Here is a 19,694-nt window from a genome sequence, read left to right on the forward strand (position 1 = left end):
GAGTATTATATTGTAATTCATCAGATTGTATCATACGATATATATCATATATCATATTGATATTGTATCGTATCATATTGAATACTATTGTATTGTATTGTTTTGTATCCCGCTGTATGCCTCCATCAACTCGTCTCATATCGTATCGTATCACATTGTATTGTATTGTATCGTATCATAACACATTGATTCATATCGTTTGGTATCGTATCGCATTGAATGGTATTGTATCACATCATATCGTATTGCATAGTATCACACTGAATTTTATCTTATAGTATTGTATCGAATTAGATCATATTGTATCGCATAGTATCATATCTCATCGAATTGTATCGTGTTGTATCCCATAGTATTGTTTTGTATTGTATCATATTGTATCGTATCGCACTGAATGGCATTGTATCACATTGAATTGTATCATATTGTATTGTATCATATTGTGTCCCACTGTATTCTTCCATTGAAACTGTACCACCTTGTATTATATCACATCATATTGTATTGTATCGTATCGTATTTTATCCCATTGTATGCCTCCATACACCACTGTATTGTTTCAAATTGTATTGAATTGTTTGTATCTTATCATATAGTATTTTATTCCTTTATATGCCTCCATATACCACGGTATTGTAACATATCAATTTATATTTTATCTTAATGTATCTTATGATTTAGTATCGTAGCGTACTGCTGTATGCCTCCGTATATCACTATTTAGTATGGTATGATATGGTGTTGAATCATATCATATTATTTCGTAACCCTTAGTATGCCTCCATTTACCACTGCATGGTATTGGGTCATATCTTATTGTATCATATTGTGTTGTATTGTATCAAATCATATTGCATAATATTGTATCTATGGTATGGCCTGGCATGGTATCGTATCAAAAAGCCATTCATGTAGTGATATAATTAGTAAAAATATTTTTGCCTTGAAAAAAGCTTTATCCTCCCTAAATGTTCATCTTTTCCAATAAGTGATACAAAGTGAGGTATTTACTCCAGAAATTGCTCCAAACAGAGTCTGAAGGACAAAAGTTCAGCTCCTGCTGAAATAATCAGTGAGTCATATGACATTGATCAACAATCCTATCAGCACCTGAAGATAAATCGAGGTCATCTAATGCTTAAAGGCAGAACAAAAAATCTTCTTAGGTTAGTTTGGGGCTTGGACTGCTGTTCCTTGTCTAATTATTTCCATGGACTGAATAAAAGTGATGTGCCGGCTGTTTAAAAGTCAATCCTCATAGAGGATTCCTGAAAATGAGCAATTAGAGGCACCTTCCTTAACAGAGCAGTCTTATTTTCTTTCAGGGCTAAATGTCCCCTAATAACAGCTAATAAATATAACTGATTGATAAAACTTCAGTTACTTAATGAAGAGCGATTTTGAAGCCAATAAGATAATCAAACTGATTTTGACCCTAATTTTCTTTTCAGACAAATCAGAGATCCCAGCTGTCATTGGACAGGAAGCAGGGTCACAGAGAACCTGAAAACTCCACACAGAGAGGGGATTTGAACCAGGTACCTTCTAGCAGTGAGGTGACAGCGCTAACCACTGCTCCACCCTGCATTCCTCTCATCACTACTTGATTTAAACATTTCTTACTCACCATCATCCAGGTACATCTGGTCCAGCTCCTGTGGTTCTTGTTTGATGCTGACAGCCAAAGCCGGGGGGCTTCCTCCCTCCTGGAGGTCATCCGGCCCACTCTCTGACACCTTTGGGTGCTGCTGAGCCCCAGGGCTGGCGCTGCCGCTCACCTGTTGGACTGCTGACATGCTGAGGGTTGAAGAATAAGGGGCGTCGGTGGGAGTGGATGTCTGTGAGGTCGGGGAGGAGGACGAGGAGCTGCTGGGTGGGTAGAGGGTTGGGGACTGAAACCGCCCAGGGGTCTCCTGGATGATTGAGACGTGAGGGATCGGGGAAGACTGGACTGCAGGGGCTGCGGGGAGGCACTTAGCAAATGGTGAAGGCGACAGGTCCTGCAGTTTGGGGCTGGTGCTCGGGGAAGAGGAGGGAAGCGATGAGGGCTTGGCTGTCAATCTTTGCTGGCTGAGAGAGTAAGCCCCGCTCACAACACCTGGCCTGGGGTCCAAGGGCATCAATGGGGTCATGACCTGAGGGGGGAAGTATGGCTTTGGGAGCAAGGAGAGGCCAGGGGGGTGCTGACCACAGACAAGAGGGGCGTCAAAGTCGTCATGTGGCTCTGTCTTTATTGTCGGTACTGAGAAAAAAAGAAGCAGAAGAAGAAGAGCTAAATGAGAAAACACAATATTCCATATCCTGCATTAGTAGACTTGGTGAGCGAGCGAGTGAGTGGGTTTGTGGCTAGGAAACCCGCTCAATGCCAAACAAACACTCTCATCAATGAGTCTCTGTGTCTGAGATGGAGCTCTCCCACCCTGCTCTGAATATTCACAAAAAGCTGAAAAAAAAAATCAGGAAAAAAAAGGAGATGAGTCATCAACACGAGAAACATCCAGCTGCTTTTATAATGAAATGCTTGTTTTCTTTGGATTCCTCTCTGCTGCTAATGTCCACTAAATGTGAGAGATGAAAAATGTTGCTGTAACAGCAGCTTCAAACTCAGCAGGGGTCGGCAATTTTAAATAAATTACTGCTTGCTCAATAAGACAAAGAAAAAATGAAAGTGAGAGCAGTTTTTCGAATCAGGATGTTGCTGAAAAGGACAAAATGGAGGCTGTGGGGTGTCTAAGGATGACGCCTATCATACATTTGAGGATTAACGCTTGATTCAGATGAGAAAGGATTTGATCTTAGCCAGATTCCAGAAAATAATATTAAGATTTACATTATAGACGGTCAGTCCCCTGCTGCTCCTGACTCCACATTCATCTTTTTAACAAGCGTTTCAGTCCAGATAAAAGTCAGTACTGCTCTGACCCTGAGCTTTATCACTGCACCACTAAACTGGAACTACTTCTTTTCACTGTAGAAAATCTGGTCTAGATTATGATGTGAAGCATGTGAATGAAATCGAAACTGATAAGTACATTGCTCAGACTTCATTTTAACTTCCTGTGAATCATATTCTTGAGACATTTTAAGAATTAAGTTGTTTTTTTTTTTAACATTTTTCCCTTGCTTTCTTGTTTGCATACTTCAATTAAAAACAATCTGGCTAAGTCTGACATGCTTTACCACTCCTGAAGATTAGAGATCCAGCTACGATAGCTACGGGTGAAGTTTAATTTAGTATTGCATGCCAGAAAACAAAGCTGACCAATGAAGAGAGTAGCTTGGCTGTATCAGGTTTATACTAAAGAAGAGCAAACAAAGCGCAGTGTTTTGTTTTTGCTCTTCTCTCTACCAGCTTTGGTATGAGTCTGTGGAGTTCATGGACATAGTTTTGTTGCAATGCAAGCTGGAAAACAATGGCTGCCAACTGGTGAAGTGATTAACTTGGATGTAGCTAGAGTGGCAGTTCCATCAGAACTGGACCACTTATCTATTAGAAGAGCAGCAAAGAACCGCACTGAAAGCCCTTCTGAGTGGAAAACATGTTTTGCTCTTCTCCTGAGCAGCTACCAGCTGGCTCCACTGATAGTAAACAGCGATAGCAGCTTGGCAAACTCACATGATGTAGTTTAATCCTCAGAGCTGCATATGCCCATTATATTATTTGTCTTGATTCTCTGATTAGATCGAAATGAATGTGACAGGCAGATGTTTAATCGGCCACCAAGATTATTGTCAAAATTAAAGAGAGACTATAGGCGGTTGCCTGGATGGATGGGAAATGTATCGTATGATATCATATCATATTCTATCATATTTAATCATATTATATTGTATTATTTTGTATCTTACCATATTGTACCATATCATACCATATCATATCATTGTATAATAGCTTATTATATTGTAATGAAATGTACCATATCAAATTGTATTACATTGTATTACATTGTATTACATTATTACAAATTCGCCCATTGCCACAATCCCTATAGTCTTACTAATAGGTTTGTTACCTTTAGTAGTCAGTGCAAGCTATTTTTAGATCAGCGGTGCTGAGTTAGGAGATGCTCTGCCAACGCAATGGATTCTTATGGTATCCCGGCTTTCCCTCATCAAACTCATCAAATACACAATCCAACAACTCCAAAAAACTCTTGTGGACAAGTTGTGACCTGCACATTCACCACACTATGAAATAATCATGTAACATTACAAGACGGAGATGTTTTAAAGGTAAAAGCAAAGCCGGAACTACACTCCAGACATGGCTGCTGCACTGTGTCACTCCGCCCAGTGGTTTACTCAAGAAATAGTTCTGAGTATTTGCTTCATGGTTGTAATGTTACATAACAATACGTTATTTCATAGCGTGGTGAATGTGCAGGTCACAACTTGTCCACGAGAGCATTTTGGAGTTGTTGGATTGTGTATTTGATGAGCTTGATGAGGGAAAGCCGGGATATCATAAGACACCATAGCGTTAGCTGAGCAGCTCCTAACTCAGCAGTGCTGATCTAAAAATAGCTTGCACTGACAACTACAGGTAACTAACCTATTAGTAAGATTAAAGGGATTATGGCAATGGGCAAATTCGCCAAAATGTTGAAGTATCCTTTTAAGACTAAGGTAGGAAATTTGGGCACCATGGTCCTCGAGATGTAGTCAGGGGAGTACATCACATCTGATGCCCAAGCCTAAGATTTTATTTATTAAAGGGGTCATATTATGCAAAATACACTTTTTCAAGCTTTTCAAACAAAAATATGTGTTCCTGGCCTGTCCACAATCCCCCCAAGGATCAGACACTCCCCCCGCCTCCACATTTCAGAAAATGTGTGCTGAAACAAGCCATTCTCAGATTATCCCCTCATGATGTCATGAGGGGAGTTAACTTGGAAGAAACTTCTGCCCTCCTCTCCTGATCTTCCTCACAGCTGGCAGCTGAGAGGAGGATCAGGAGAGCCACATCTATCAAGCCACATCAATTTCCTGAGAGGGGCCGAGTCAGACAGCTCATTAACATTTAAAGCCAGAGACACAAAAACAGCTCGTTATGAGCAGGGCTGAAACAGAGGAGCTTTCAAGACATTCAATAATCCAAATAACTTTACAGGCATGTTTTAGGGACCTTTGAGACCAACATAAACCTGTCTTAAAGGGGTAAAATATGTGACCTTTAAGATGTGAATTTTGACAACAAAGAAGATGCCAAGAGTGACTAAAATAGCATAAAAACTGATTTTAATTATCCATCAAGTCCCTTAGGGGGACCCTTGGCCCCAACAGCAAGGTCCAGGCCCCTCAAAAAATCCAAAATCTCTTTATATCAAGAAAATCATAGCTAGCTCAATCCTAAAAAGATACTGAAATGCTGAATTGGTTGATTACAGTGGGATAAAATAATTATATAAATGAAAATGTATGATTTCTGACCAAAAAAAAAAGGATATTCCACCAATAGAGACAACAGATTTATGTATGTTTTTCTAAAGTTCCATCTGGACTAAAGGTGTTTAAATATTACAGTGTGGTGACTTGAGTTATGATTCTCTTCTAAGAGCGGATGAAGCACTGTTAAGTATTTAGATTTCTGTTTTGGGTATGGCCTATAGTTCTCTGGCTTTGTTACCTGAAAAAGAGATGCTTCAACACACTTTTTACTCACTGGGATTGCTTTAGCTAAAAGGAGAAGGGCCTCATATTGGTCTTTGTTTAGGGCCTCCAGTGCACTAAAACCACCCCTGTTTGTGAGATCATACAGGATCACGTGCAGAGTCAAACACTGCTATAGTGAGTAGTGCCTTTATTTTTGTATCATATACTGTAGTATACTCGAGAAGAATGAATGAGTTTTTTGTTTGCATTTCTTAACTCCTCCTTCTGGCTTTACAGAAACCTCTTGAAACATCTATTTTTACTCTGTCGGGCTCCACTCGACTAAATGAGTTGCCAATTAAAGAAAGTAGTGAAACGTGGATGTCACATGGTGTCATGGCTTGGTGAAGCTTCAGCTGTAAAAGAGGAACTGCGAGGAGATGGTTACGCCGACCACAGCACTAAAATAGTCTGTGCTTCACTATTTTGGGCCTGTTTAGAGGAAGTGTGTCTGCTCTGCTGTGGAGAAAGGCAGGCAAATGCAGACGCAGAGAAAGGAGCAGAAGAAGTGCAAATGTTTGTGTTGCAACGTAAGACAGGAGTTTGTTTGGGTGGGTTTCCGGAGTCTGAAATCAGCCGTGTGTAATGTGTGTCTCAAAATAAATCTGTTGTTTTTGCAGGAGATGTTGTAACACCTGCTGCTTCTGCACAGAAAATGGCAGTTTTTCCATCTTTGATAAAGTATTCTATTTCAGCTCTTTATACTTTATTTTTATTTGTTTTATTGCTTGAGTGTAGATTTTCATCTATTTCTTTTTATCACTATTCTTACTGTTTTTTCCTTATTGTGAAGCACTCTCTAGTGCAACTCTTGAGTCACAGGTCCTATACATTTTTTTTTAAACATGAAAATTAAGGAGTGAAAAATGTAGCATGTTTTACTGGATTTGCACTTAGCTGAGTGCCCTGCATAGTGTTGTCTCCTGTAAATTTTCTCTCAATTCCAACGAATTACAACAAATATATACATTTTTAAAAAACATTTAACATTAAATATAGCATTCAGGTACAGATATTCTGGAACAAAAAACTGGTTGAGAGGCTGCAGCTGCTGCAGCGGTGATGTTTTATGCTTAGCTCTTGTAACACAGCTACTGACTGCAAAGAGCTTTTCTGTCTTTTATACGTTATCATATGGGCTATAAAACTTTATAATTAATTGATTTGATCCATAAACTTTGACGGTGGTTTGCATGCTTCATGTTATGTTTTCTGTTGCACACCTGGCTCTGCTAGCTTACCTGTGTCATCTCCACCTGGTGTCTTTACATCAAGCTAATAAAAATAAATTTGCATTTTTGGCGGCGTAAGCTGCTAAAGCTTTCAGTTTTTTTTTAGTCTAAATTTTTTGGCCATGTTCACTTTAGTTATTACCTTTTGTTCTCTCTTGGTCTTCACCTTGACTGTCTTGAGTCGGAGGGATTAACCATTAACAAGGCACACATGGAACCAATGTAACGGTAGCACAGAGAGAGGGAGAGAGAGGGTTTTGTGACGGGAAACGCAACCCAAACAATGAATGCTCCTACCCGTGCCATTACCTAACAAGTCCAGCCTATTCAATGCCACTGTGCACCAGTCCTCCTAGCCCGAAAACGGCACAACCCACCAGCAATTCCCCCAGTTCCCATTTCATCACTGAATTATAGGCAAGTGTGACTCTGCTAAAGTCTACAGCCCATTGTTTTCAAACTGTTTGCATGAGGAGTATTTCACTGTGCGTTCTGCATTGGAGAAGCAGATCCATGACATGCCAGTAGAGTCTGTAAGGTTCAGATTTTTAAAGCTGACTTGAAAAAGGAAAGAGACAGACTTATGTATTTGTTTGCAAACCTGAGACATAACCAGGGTCAGCTCAGTGATTCCAAAGTGGAACCTGTGACCTCTGAGGGGGCCCGAAGAAATGATGGGGACTCGGCAAGGCTCGGTAAAAACAATGTACACTGTTTAGAACAGCAGGCAAAGCACAACAACACAAGACATCATGGCTGCTATAAGAAAGACAAGAAAAGACGCCAACAAGTCACATCTCAGCCCCGACCTCACCTGTGCAACAGTGGGGATTAAAGAGAAAATCAAACTCCTACTTTTGCCCCATCCTAACTGTGTCTACTTTTTTCAAAGCCTTATCCACCACCATTTTCCTATGTCTCTTTGTTTCAGCATGCATCAAACAGCACAGACTTGGGCTAACTGGCTTCTTTTTAGCTGAAGCCTATTGTCTGAACCAGTTTCCTAAAACTGTATGCAAGTCTTGTCCTACTACCAAAGTTACACCATGCTTAAAACAGCTGACCAGGCTCCTCTGTGGAAATGTGATTAAAGCCATTCTATGTGGTGAAAGTTATTGTAGTGTTTGATGGACTTTAAACAGTTAAATCCTGTTGCTTTGAGCGGAATTTTCTGATGAAAAAATCACCACCTGCTTTCTTGTGACCCACTGGGATTCCTTGCAAACAGAGGCTGTTTTTGCAGTGTGCTGAACCTCACTTTATCTGGCACCTACCCCCCGGCAGAGACAAACATAGACTGTACCGAAATTTAAAGTCATGCTGCTACTAAACTTTATTTCTTTTATTGGTCACTAAAAGGTGTCGCATTAGCTTCAGTTTGTTTCATAACCTGGTAACACTCCCTAAAGCAGCTTTGATAATTTTATGGATCATATTGTTCATCCAGCTCTCAGACTCTCCCCCTCTCTGAGACACTGACCAGACTAGCTGTCCCCCACTCTCCCCCCTCCCTCACCCTCTCTGAATCCTGAGGACAATGCTCCACTTTCACAGCGGGGCACTCCGTCGCCCACGTACAGGGCTGGGCCCGCTCGCTTGAATCCCAGCTTTGAACCACCCACTGGATTTTCGCTCGGAGCCCAAAACGCAATTAGCAGCGGTTTTTACATTTCAGTTGCTCGGTCAGTGTTTATATTTAGCTTGGCATTAGGTTCTCTATTCAAATAACATGCTTTTCCCATGCCCCTCTGTCTCTCTCTCTCCGCCCTGCTGTGTCCACTCTCTGCAGCTACAGGTACGGAAAAGAACACATTTTATAGATGTATTTTTTACAATGGAGGATTAATAGAGCTGCTTTGTTCCTCCCTAGAAAACCACGAGACAAAAGGGAAAACAAACTGTTTGTTCTCCTCTTCAGACGTAAAATGCTGTTTAAAATGTTTCTAATTAGGCTGAATATGAAGGGAAAAGGCAGGCTGAGAGTGGTGAAGTGCTGCAGTGATGACTGAAGAGTGAGATTAAGGCAAAATATGAGGGATGTGCAGAGGGCGGAGGGGTCATGGAGGGTTATTTTCCTGTTTTGGTAATATCTGTGTGAAAATTTAGAGACTATGAAGCACACAGGGGAAATGCTTTTTTAACAAATGTCATCCCACAGCCAAAATTCAACAGAACAAGATGTTTGGCAGTCTGTAATACTCATATTTTTTATCTGATCTTAATCCTGAGTTATAGAAGTTGAAGGTAAATTCAAGTTTTCTCTGAAGAGGTTTTTTGAGCCTGTATTTTGAGTGTATAAAAGCTGGATGAGAAAGTGGGATAACAGGCAGCAAATGGTTTGAGTCAAATTTGAGGACCAAAGCATCCAAAGCATATTTACTTTACATTTAGGTTCCTAAACACTGAAGGGTGAGAGTAAGAGGGTGTGTTCATGAAATTAAGCTATAGCTTTTCATTTTGCCTTCCCAGTTGTGCAGAGTTCATGTTTTTCACGAACAACACATCACTATTACAGCATGTTTAGTTTTTGTATAGCTTATTTCTCATTTAGAAGTAGTTACGTGAATAGAAGCACCCTAAGCTAACATAGCTAAGCTAACAAGGCTACACTAACTACATAGTTTGAGTTATCTGTAAGCTATGTAGCAACAATAGTTCTAGTAATGCTAGCTTTGGCAAAGGTAGCTAAAGCTAATCTAGGCTAGGTAGCACAGCTACGTAGATTATATTGTCCTTAGCAATATAGGCTTTAGCTATGCTAGTGTAGCTTTGTTAGCTTTAGCTACATTAGCTTTGTTACAGTGCTTCATGGAAGAGAAACCTTTTCACAGATTGTTTAGTCAATTTCCAAAAAGTCAGGTCTCTGATTAAATATAAATAAAAACAGAATGCCATGATTTTCAAATCTCATAAACCCATATTTTATTCACAACAGAACATAAACAACTTATCAGATGTTAAAACTGAGAAATTTTACATTTCATGACAAATATTACTTTATTTTGCATTTGATGGCAGCAACACATCTAAAAAAGTAGGGATGGGCAACAAAAGGCTAGAAAAGTAAGTGGCACTAATGAAAGACAGTTACAGAAGGAGTTTTCAACTAAGATCTTTTGGCAACAGTGGCATGACTGGGTATAGAAGGAGCATTTTAGAGAGGCAGAGTCTCAGGGCCCTCATGTAGCACTGCATTAATAACAGGCATGATTCTATACTGGAAATCAGTGCATGGGCTCAGGAACACTTCCAGAAGTCACTGTATGTAAATGTAATTCACCGTGCAATCTAAAATGCAAGTTAAAGATGTATTATGCAAAGAAGAAGGCATATGTGAACACTGCCCTCCTCTCTGGTCAAAGGCTCATTTAAAGGTCACATATTATGCACCTTTTCAGGCTTTTCTAGCAAAAATATGTGCCGCTGGCCTGTCCACAATCCCCCCAAGGATCAGAAAAATCTATTCCCTCCCCCCTCTCTTTCTCCACCTTTCAGAAAACGTGTGCTGAAACAAGCCAGATTTTCCCCTCATGATGTCATTGGGGGGGGGGGCTAGCTCCGCCTCCTGGTTTGGTTGGCCCTCCCCACTTGGAAGAAAGTTCCGCCCTCCTCTCTTGATCCCCCTCTCAGCTGCCAGTTGAGAGGAGGATCAGGAGAGCCACATCCATAAGGCAACATCCATTGCCTTAGAGGGGCGGAGTCAGGGGCGGAGTCAGACGGCTCATTAACATTTAAAGCTACAGACACTGAAACAGTTCGTTATGAGCAGGGCTGAAACGGGGGGGTTTTAGACATGTAAAAATCCTCTACTGGAGTGTTTTTTCAGAAACAAATTTCACAGGCATGTTTTGGGGACCTTTGAGACCAATATAAACTTGTCTTAAAGCGGTAAAATATGTGACCTTTAAAATGGACTGAGGCAAAATTGAAAACTGTTCTGAGGTCAGATGAAACAAAATTTGAAATTCTTTTTGGAAACCATGGTTGCCATGTCCTAATGAGGAGAGAAACCATCCATCCAAAAGCATGCATGTCTGATGGTATGAGGCTGCATTAGTTCCTATGGCGGGGGTAGCTTACACATCTGGACAGACACTATCAATACTAAAAAGTAGATAGAGGTTTTAGAATGATTTATGCTCCCATCCAGATAATGTCTCTTTCTGAGAACGCTTAGAAATCTCTGCTAGACAACAAATTGATATTAAGGTAACATTTTTCATGAAATGGTAAAAATATCTCAGTTTTAAAGTCTGATATGTTGTTTATGCTCTATTTTGAACAAAATATGGATTTGTGAGATTTGCATGTAATATCATTCAGTTTTTACTGACATTTTTAGCAGAGTAAATGTGTTGAGGCAGAGAGCTTTCTTTACCATTAGCAGGGACATAGGTGAAGCGCTGGTACTGGCTTCTTTTCCTCTTGCCGTTGCAGACGTAGAAGTTGACGTGGACAGGAGTGGAGAGTCTTTGGTTTCGATACGGTGGGATTTCAATGATAAGGGAATTCTGCAAAGAAGAAAAAATAACCAAATTTAATAAATAAACACAACTTTTTCTACAATAACAGTGTGTAGATCTGTGTAATGAATAAAAACTTGTCTTTCTGATTTATGGCTAAGTATTTTTGCCTATTGTTGTATGTTTCCCTCAGTGTACTTTATAGCATTGAGCTTTCTCATTTCTAACATTTTTGCTCAGTTTTGGACTGTTTCTGTATTTTTCTAGGGCCTTTAGTATTTCCTGATTTTACTGTTTTACAGATTTGTGGACATGCTCAGACAAATTTTGCCAAATATCAAAAGAAAATGTGTCTTTTGAGATTTAAAACAGAGAAATATGATGTGGTTTTTATTGTTTGTCTTTGTTGTTTGGTTTTATTTCTTTGTCCTGCTCTTATTTTCACTTCTTCCCTCAGTATCCATCGCCTTAAGGTGTGTCTGTTTTTCTGGGCAGGGAATAAAATGTATAAAATCTGGTTGTTATCCCAAACAAGAGAGAGCCACAAAGAGACTGTGGAGTGAGGTTACAGCGAGCCGTGGCTGTTTGCACTGTGAATAACTCAGCTGATGTTAATAAATTGGATCCGGGATCATGCAGATAGTTTATTTCCCCAGCAGAGTTTCCTGCTGCCTGAGAACGAGCGAAGGCCAGGAGCCACCAGGTTCAGTCCATGGCCATATTAGCCCCATATGTGAAGTGTGTATGTGAATACGCCCGTGTGTGTTTGAGGTGCTGCTCGGTAGCCCAGGAGGAAGTCATCTGTCTGCAGAAATATTCTGCAGAGAATGAGTGACCCCGACATGCACAGGTGAGAGCTGACACTGTTATATTAAATCACAGCAGTCGTAAAATCAAGTGAAGCCAGATGAGGCCTTTAGGTTTCTTTTATTCTCTAAAAAACCTGAAGACATAGCCCAAAATAAGAACTACCACCTGGAGGTTATAATCCTATGAGAAGTTTTCACTTGCTGGACAGTGAGAGTACAGTGGCGGGTCAAAAAAAAGGGCTGGGGTGTTTTTCTGTGGCAAAAATGCTGTCTATGAGGTGTATTGACCTTTACCTTTGACCTCCAAAATGTAACTAGTTCATCCTTGAGTCAGTGGGAATATATGTGCCAAGTTGTCCCCCAAATTGTCCTGAGATATCACATTCAAAAGTGAGGCACATGGGCCTCATAACCTTGACCTCTGACCTCCAAAATATAAAAGCTGCTTGGGTCAGGATGAACATGTTTTGCTAGCTATCAGCAGCTATCACCCGCAAAGAGGCGTACAAATTATGGAAGCTGTCAGCCATTTTTACTGCCTTACACAATAAGGTCTCCTTCTTGGACAGGTTGCACAGTATGTACATTCCCCTGCCAGAGGGCAAACAATCGCAAAAGTTAACGAACGTGCTAACTGGTCAACAATTATTACAAGAAATTTGGCTCAGAAGTGGTTAAATCAGGGATTTGTAGAGTTGTATTTAGCAGTTGAATTGCCTTAATGAAATGTCTAACTGTGATTAATCACATTTTTTGAAAAGGAGTTCAGTTCTCTAGGCATTCACAGAATCTGATTCCTTCCTTGTTCAATCAACAAATCCTTTAAATAGAACCTGACAAAGTAAAGTAGGCTCAACAATTTCAGAAGCAACCCACCATGCCACCAGATAAGAAACAAAGTTATTCTGGTAAGGGTTACAAAGCCATCTCTAAGGCATTAGAATTCCAGTTAACTACAGTGAGAGCCATTTTTCACAAATATAGAAAACTGTGGGGCTTTTGCACTATGACTTTTGGTTGCGCAAATCCAAACAAAGCAGCGCTGATTTACTTTTCCATCACCAGTTTGGCTAAGCCGCGCCCAGAATGGTCATGCTCTGGAGCAGGGCAGAAGTGAGCATGCCCCACCTCAAAGTGAGCCTTCACAGCGGTTCATCATCCTACGCGGACGCCTCGCAGATGTGTTTACGTAGCAGCTGCTGCACCAGACGTTCAAATATCTGCTGGACAACCAATAGAAGAAACTTTGAAGTAGAAACAACGGAGGCTTCTTTTTCTTCTGGTGGAATAAAACAATGCTTACTGAAGCGCAGCTATTTAACGTCATGGACTCAAAACACAGTGTTATCAGCTCTAGATGAACCATTAAAACAGATAGCTGGGTTGTGTTTGAAAAGTGAATCCCCTGCTATGTTGATTAAAACCAAGCAGAGCCAAGAAACTTGATGTAATGGAAAAGCCCTGTTAGAACAGTGGTGAACCTTCCCAGGAGTGGCAGGCTTTCCAAAATTACTCCAAGAGCGCATCGACGACTCATCCAGGAGATCGCAAAAGTACCTGGAACATCTAAAGACCTGCAAGCCTCACTTGACTTAGTTAAGGTCAGTGTTCATGACTCAACAATAAGAAAAGGACTGGACAATCAGGCACCCATGGGAAAGATCCACAGCCAAAACCACAGATAACCAAAAAAGAACAGAAAGGCTCATTTCATATTTGCCAAAACAAATATTCATGATCCCCAAGACTTTTTGTGAAATATTCTGTGGCCTGCTGAGACAGAAGATTAACTTTTTTAGAAGGTGGTGCCCCATTACATCTGGTGTTAAACTAACACAGCATTTCATAAAAAGAAAATCAAACCAACCGTCAAACATGGTGATTCTCTGGACCTGGATGACTTGCCGAAATCGAAGGAAATGTGAATTCTGCTCTCTACCAGAAAATCCTGAAGGCAAATGTCAGGCCATCAGATTGTTAAAAGGAGGTTTTGGCGTGGTCTCGTCAAAGTCTGGACTTAAGTTCAATTGAGATGCTGTGGCGAGACCTTAAATGGGCTGTTTATGCTCAAAAACCTTCCAATGTGGCTGAATTTAAAAAATTCTGCTAAGAAGACTAGGCCAAAATTCCTCCATAGAAAAAAAAACCCTACATATTTTGTTTATTTTTTTCTAATATTCAATTTTTTTTGATGATCTGAAAGATTTCAATGTGTAAAATATGGATCAAAATAAGAAATCAAGAAGGGAGAAAATACTTTTTCACAGCTCTGTCTGCTGCAGGCATTGCCTCCTGAGAAAACTCCAGCTGTGAGGTGCATGTGTGAAAGCAAGGGTTGACTGTCCTGAAATTTTCCACAGATTTTCAGAGGTGGATGTGTGAAAAAGATCATGGATAAAACTGGCTTTAGCTGTTTTTTTTTTAAATCACTAAAAGGAGATGTGTTTAATTATAAAATTATGTGGCCTGTCTGACCTTCAATTTGTGTGAGAAGCAAAAAATTCACAAAAACAACCTTTGAGATGTTTTTGCCTGTCAAAAATAATTCCTTTCATGTGTGAGGGAGGAGGAAAAATGCGACTAAATCGAGCATGAAGGAGCCATTTTGGCGTCTTCAAGTGAGCTCTTCATGAGTATTTATCTACGTTTTTAAATCTGACGTATCTAATTGTGAATAATTCTCATAATTATGACCAGATCATCTCTCTCGGGGAAGGTCAGTGTGCGCAGGTGATGGAGGCAGTGATGTATTCTGAGTGTGAGTAGCAGCAGAGAGAGGTTAAACCTGGCCAAGGAAGCCTCAGTGTTTAAAATGGGACCAATCCAACAGTCTGGGCTGAGGGGGGAGGAAGGGGAAGGGGGGTAGCTTTGTCTGTTCAGGCAGACAGATGTGACCCAGCAGTTACTGTATGTGTGTGAAAGCGAGAGTTTGTGTTGTGCAATAGGAAGCCACAGGGAGCAGGTGCAGGGCCTCACATACAGACACCCCCTAATCCCCTCGTCTATCTCCCAGACACCCACCACCATCTCTCTCTCTCTCTCTCTCCCCCAGGCCAACACAGCGCACACCGCCAAGCGCAAACTCCCACAGGTTCAAGGTTGAACTTTTGAAGACCTTTTCCACACGTCTCAAACACAACACTGCTGTTTTCCCCTGCGACAAAGTCTACGCTCATGTTCCTGTAACACCTCGCTGCGTTACCATAGCGGCCTTATTCCATGTTCTTACCATGGAAGAAATGCTAGTTTGAAGGAAAGGTTCCATGCACCTTTTCACATGCTTTTTCCTTAAAGATTTTCCCTGAGCATTTTTGTGTACTTGTACTTTTTTATGTACATTTTGAAATCAGTAGTTTTATTTCTATTTAAGTGTATTTGGGGGGAAAGTATTGCACAAACACCAAGTACTGATTTAAAAAATAACATTAAAAGTTAAAACAAGGAGGTTCTAGCTCTCCATCGTCAACATAAGACTGGCACAAGATGCTCATTAGCACATACACTATATAGACAAAAGTATCCAGCCACCCTACCATTACACCAACATGGACTGTAACGACATTGTATTCAAATACATGGACTTTAATATGGAGTTGGTTCCCCCATTGCACCTGGAACAGCCTCCACTTCTCTTGGGAAGGCTTTCCACAAGATTATGGGGTGTGTCTGTAGAAATTTGTGCCCATTTATTCAGTAGGGCAAGCACTCATGTTAGACAAGAAGGCCTGGCTTGCAACCTCTGTTCCAGTCCATCCTAAAGGTGCTCAATTGAGTTGAGGTCATTGCTCTGCGCAGACCAGTCAAGTTCTTCCACAGTGAACTCATTAAACCAGGTCTTAAAAGTTCTTGCTTTGTGCACTGGGGTACAGTCTAGAGCAGTGGTTCTCAACTGGTTGAGTCACAGGACCAACCATCAACTCCTCAAGGAGAACTGTGACCCAATAGTTTTAAAAATTTTTGGTCAATCAGATGTATTAAATAAAAAAATAGTACAGCTTTAACCTAAGACAGTACAAATGGTGTAACAAAACAATGAAACAGGACAAAACATGCATGTCTTATAGAGTCTCATAGACAATTTGGTGCAAGTTTTTCCCAGGCACACAACCACGATGCACTGAGAGGGGCTTCACGACCCACTTTTGGGTCCTGACCCACCAGTTGAGAACCACTGGTCTAGAGGGTGACATGAAACCATGAAACAAAACCAGAGTAAAACAAAAACCCATCCCGATCCCCCCTTTTCTTTTCTTTTCTTTTAAAATTCCCATTCCATTCTGTTCTTTTGAATGGTTGAACCCAAACTCTTAGCACTGTCTCGCATGACTCACGAACATTTCATAAATTTCGACTTCCCAGCAAGTTCTGTAAGCTTGATAAACAGCTTGTTGTGTCTTACTTTTTGTTGTAAGTCGCATTTTTCCTCATCTGACTGACCGCCTTCATCTTCCATTTCTTAAAGGGTTGTGCTTACATTGTTGGAGGAAGTGTCGGCTGCAGCAGTGATGTTCCCGGTGTGGGAAGTGTAAGTTGTGTGACTTGCATTGCAGTGTTGGCTCACTGAAAGAAAACTACAAGAAAAATGGCCGCCAAGTGTGGTTGTTATGGGGCTTCCAGTCCCTGCCCACTCCCTCTTCCTTTTTTTCTTGTTTCATCCCAATCACGTGATCAAATAGCGGAACCCGTGGGAATCCCCCCCAAAAATGTCAGCCTCTTGTTGGAACTGGAAAGTGCTGTCCCCGAACTGTTGCCACAAAATTGGAAGCATAGCACTGTCCAAAATGTTTTACTGCTGAAGCATGAAAATCCATTAATGAAGCTCTAATCACAAGCACAGTTTTTGTGCTAACATTAATGCCAACGGAAGTTCAGAACTCTCCAGCTATGGAATCAGCAGTGTTGGCAACTTTTACACTCCATGCACTCAAAAAAACCCAACATGGGTGTCTTATATATGAACTTAAGTCTAACATGTAGCTTCTATTATATAAAATCAAGTTTTATGGTTGAACACTTTCAAATCATGTAGTTTTAACATAACATGCAACAACTTAAAATTTACTAGACTAATTTCTGTTAAGAGAACCTAATTCCAATGAGTTGAAATTGCAAATCACCTCTGCTTACAACTCCAGACCAGTAGGTGGCAGTAATGTGCATATTATCAATTAGGAGGACCCCTCTCTATTTTATATCAGTCGAAGGCCATGGTAAAAGGTGAGTCCCTCCCCCCTCCCTGGCAAAATCGACTCAACTCATAATCATATTGTGGCGATCCAGGAAGCAGTCGCCTTGAGCAGGGACTTCTGGGATTGTTTTTGCAAAAGAATTTGTTCTTCTACTGTTCTATAATGTTCATGTTTCATTGCAAAGTTATAATTATGCATGTTTTGTTTATTCGTTCATGTTTTTAGGGGAAAATGTTTTTCCAAGTATGACACCATGAGTGAGGGGGTTAATGCTGCAGACTACCCTGTCAGCATGTGTCTGTATTTGTGTTATAAATAAAAGATAGCTGCTCATGCTTATTGCACGAGGACTTGTTAAACTCATTCAACTTGTCTTTAGCCATTCCTTGTCGCAGCTCCCCACAAAATCATACAAGATGAAATGGCCCAAGAAAATTATGTCAGTGTGTTACATTTACCCTTAATAATAAAAATAATATCTGGAATTTATATAGCACCTTTCAAGAAACCCAAGGACACTTTACAAGAACAAATCTAGTTGGCCTGAACCATGGTAATTAAGTTCCAGTAATGCAAATACATCATTTTGAGCCAACATATTTACATTTAGGTCACTCAACAAAATTGTTTCTGGCTAAGTTAATGCATTTTACTTGAGTGGAAATACTTTCTATAATTTTATTATGTTCACTGAGCAAGTTATTTTTTTGAGTGTGCGCCTTAGCAGCCATTGACCCGCTCTGTGATTTTACATGGTCTTCCACTTTGTGACGGTGTTGCTGTTGTTCCTAAACGCTTCTACTTTCTAATAATATCACTTACAGTTGGCTGTGGAATATACAGCAGGGATGGAATTTCATGAGCTGTCTTGTTGCAAAGGTGGCATCCATCACAGTACCAAGCTTGAAGTCACTGAGCTCTTCAGAATGACTTATTGGTGACTGATTTTATACTCCTGTGGCAACAGGTCTGATTGAAACACCTGAATTCAATAACGAACAGGTGTGGCCAAATACTTCTGTCCATATAGTCTAGTATTAAATCATATTGCATCATGTCATGTCACACCACATCATATCTCATAATGCCTTATCCTTCTTTTTTTTTTAACAAAAATGTTGAACTGGCCCTTTAATGTAGAGTTGAATTAAAGTGCAGCTGTGCTGAGAACAGCTCATTCACTCTTAGCTCTCTTGATTGAGACATCTGCTTGTTTTTAAGAGTCAAGACTGAAAATATTAAGTCACTTAGTCGTGTTTGATGATGAAGAGCAGCTGCTTCACCCCAAGTGTTTCAATTCTGAAATGAGACACATAAGAGTGTCAAATCCATCACTCACCGACTTTGATGTGTCTCTGTCCACCTTGGCCTCCGTCTCCCAGAGGTGGTGACCATCTGAAAGAAAGAGAAAAGAGTTTCATAATGACATTTAGGAAATAATCCACCTACTTGGCCCTAAACAGATATGAAGAAATGGAGCAAGTGTTGTTATTATTATCGGTTACATCACTGATATATAAAACAGAACCAGAGAGCCGAGGGTATCGCACACGTCATGCTGTCTGACGAGCCACTCATGAGGTCATATTGTCTGACAAACCTGAGACAGACAGAGACGGCACAGACGCAGACGACCAGAGAAATCTGATGCAATCCCCCCCAAAAAACCTTTATTCATACCAAAGAGATGAACGATGAGTGAAACCTTGAGGAATCCCGACATACTCAAGCAGCTGGTCGCCTCATTATTACACAACCACTGGAAACCAAAAACTCCACTTTCAAACTTCTTAATTCTTGTGTTCCCATAGGAATCTTTCTGTTATCCCCATATAATGATTGTAAGATGGTTTTAGCATTTGCTCTGTTTCTGGTAATCTGTTTTTTTCTCCTTAAAAATGCCACATTAAAAACGCTTTCCCATCAGGCAGTAAAAGTGGGCATCATACGGGCTGTCGGGAAAATGCAGGGCGGCTACAAAACCAAGTTTGATTTGTCATGCTGCCCAAAGAAGTGTGAGTTTAACAACATTTTTACCAATTTATTACACACAGAGCGAAACAATGGTTACTTTTTGGACCCCTGACTTATTTACAAGGTACAAACAGACAAAGAATGAGACTTAAAGGGGTAAAGGAACTTCAAATAAAAAGGTCAGATATGGAAGATTTTTTACTGAACTGTCTGCAGTTTGGTGAGCAAGAAGTTTGATCAGAGTTTAGCTGTGGTAATGATGGAAATAGCAGGAAAAAGTGTCTGATATGCTTAAGAAGACACTGGAAACCTATTTACTTTAAGATATACTTGTGGTCAGCTTCTGGAAGACGTAGTATCATCTTAGTAAAG

General features: G+C 40.4%; 1 protein-coding gene across 1 annotated transcript in view; it reads right to left on the minus strand.

The window, feature by feature from the left end:
• Window positions 1-19,694, minus strand: part of nfatc1 (nuclear factor of activated T cells 1) — a 77,135-nt gene that overhangs the window by 17,353 nt on the left and 40,088 nt on the right. The window contains exons 7-9 of the mRNA XM_041809516.1: window positions 18,688-18,743; window positions 11,266-11,398; window positions 1,628-2,242 (exon numbers count right to left, since the gene is read on the minus strand). Coding sequence (XP_041665450.1) covers window positions 1,628-2,242; window positions 11,266-11,398; window positions 18,688-18,743 — 804 coding nt within the window. The remainder of the gene's footprint in view (window positions 1-1,627; window positions 2,243-11,265; window positions 11,399-18,687; window positions 18,744-19,694) is intronic.

Source organism: Cheilinus undulatus, linkage group 16 (assembly GCF_018320785.1).
Source record: "Cheilinus undulatus linkage group 16, ASM1832078v1, whole genome shotgun sequence".
NCBI lineage: Eukaryota > Metazoa > Chordata > Actinopteri > Labriformes > Labridae > Cheilinus > Cheilinus undulatus.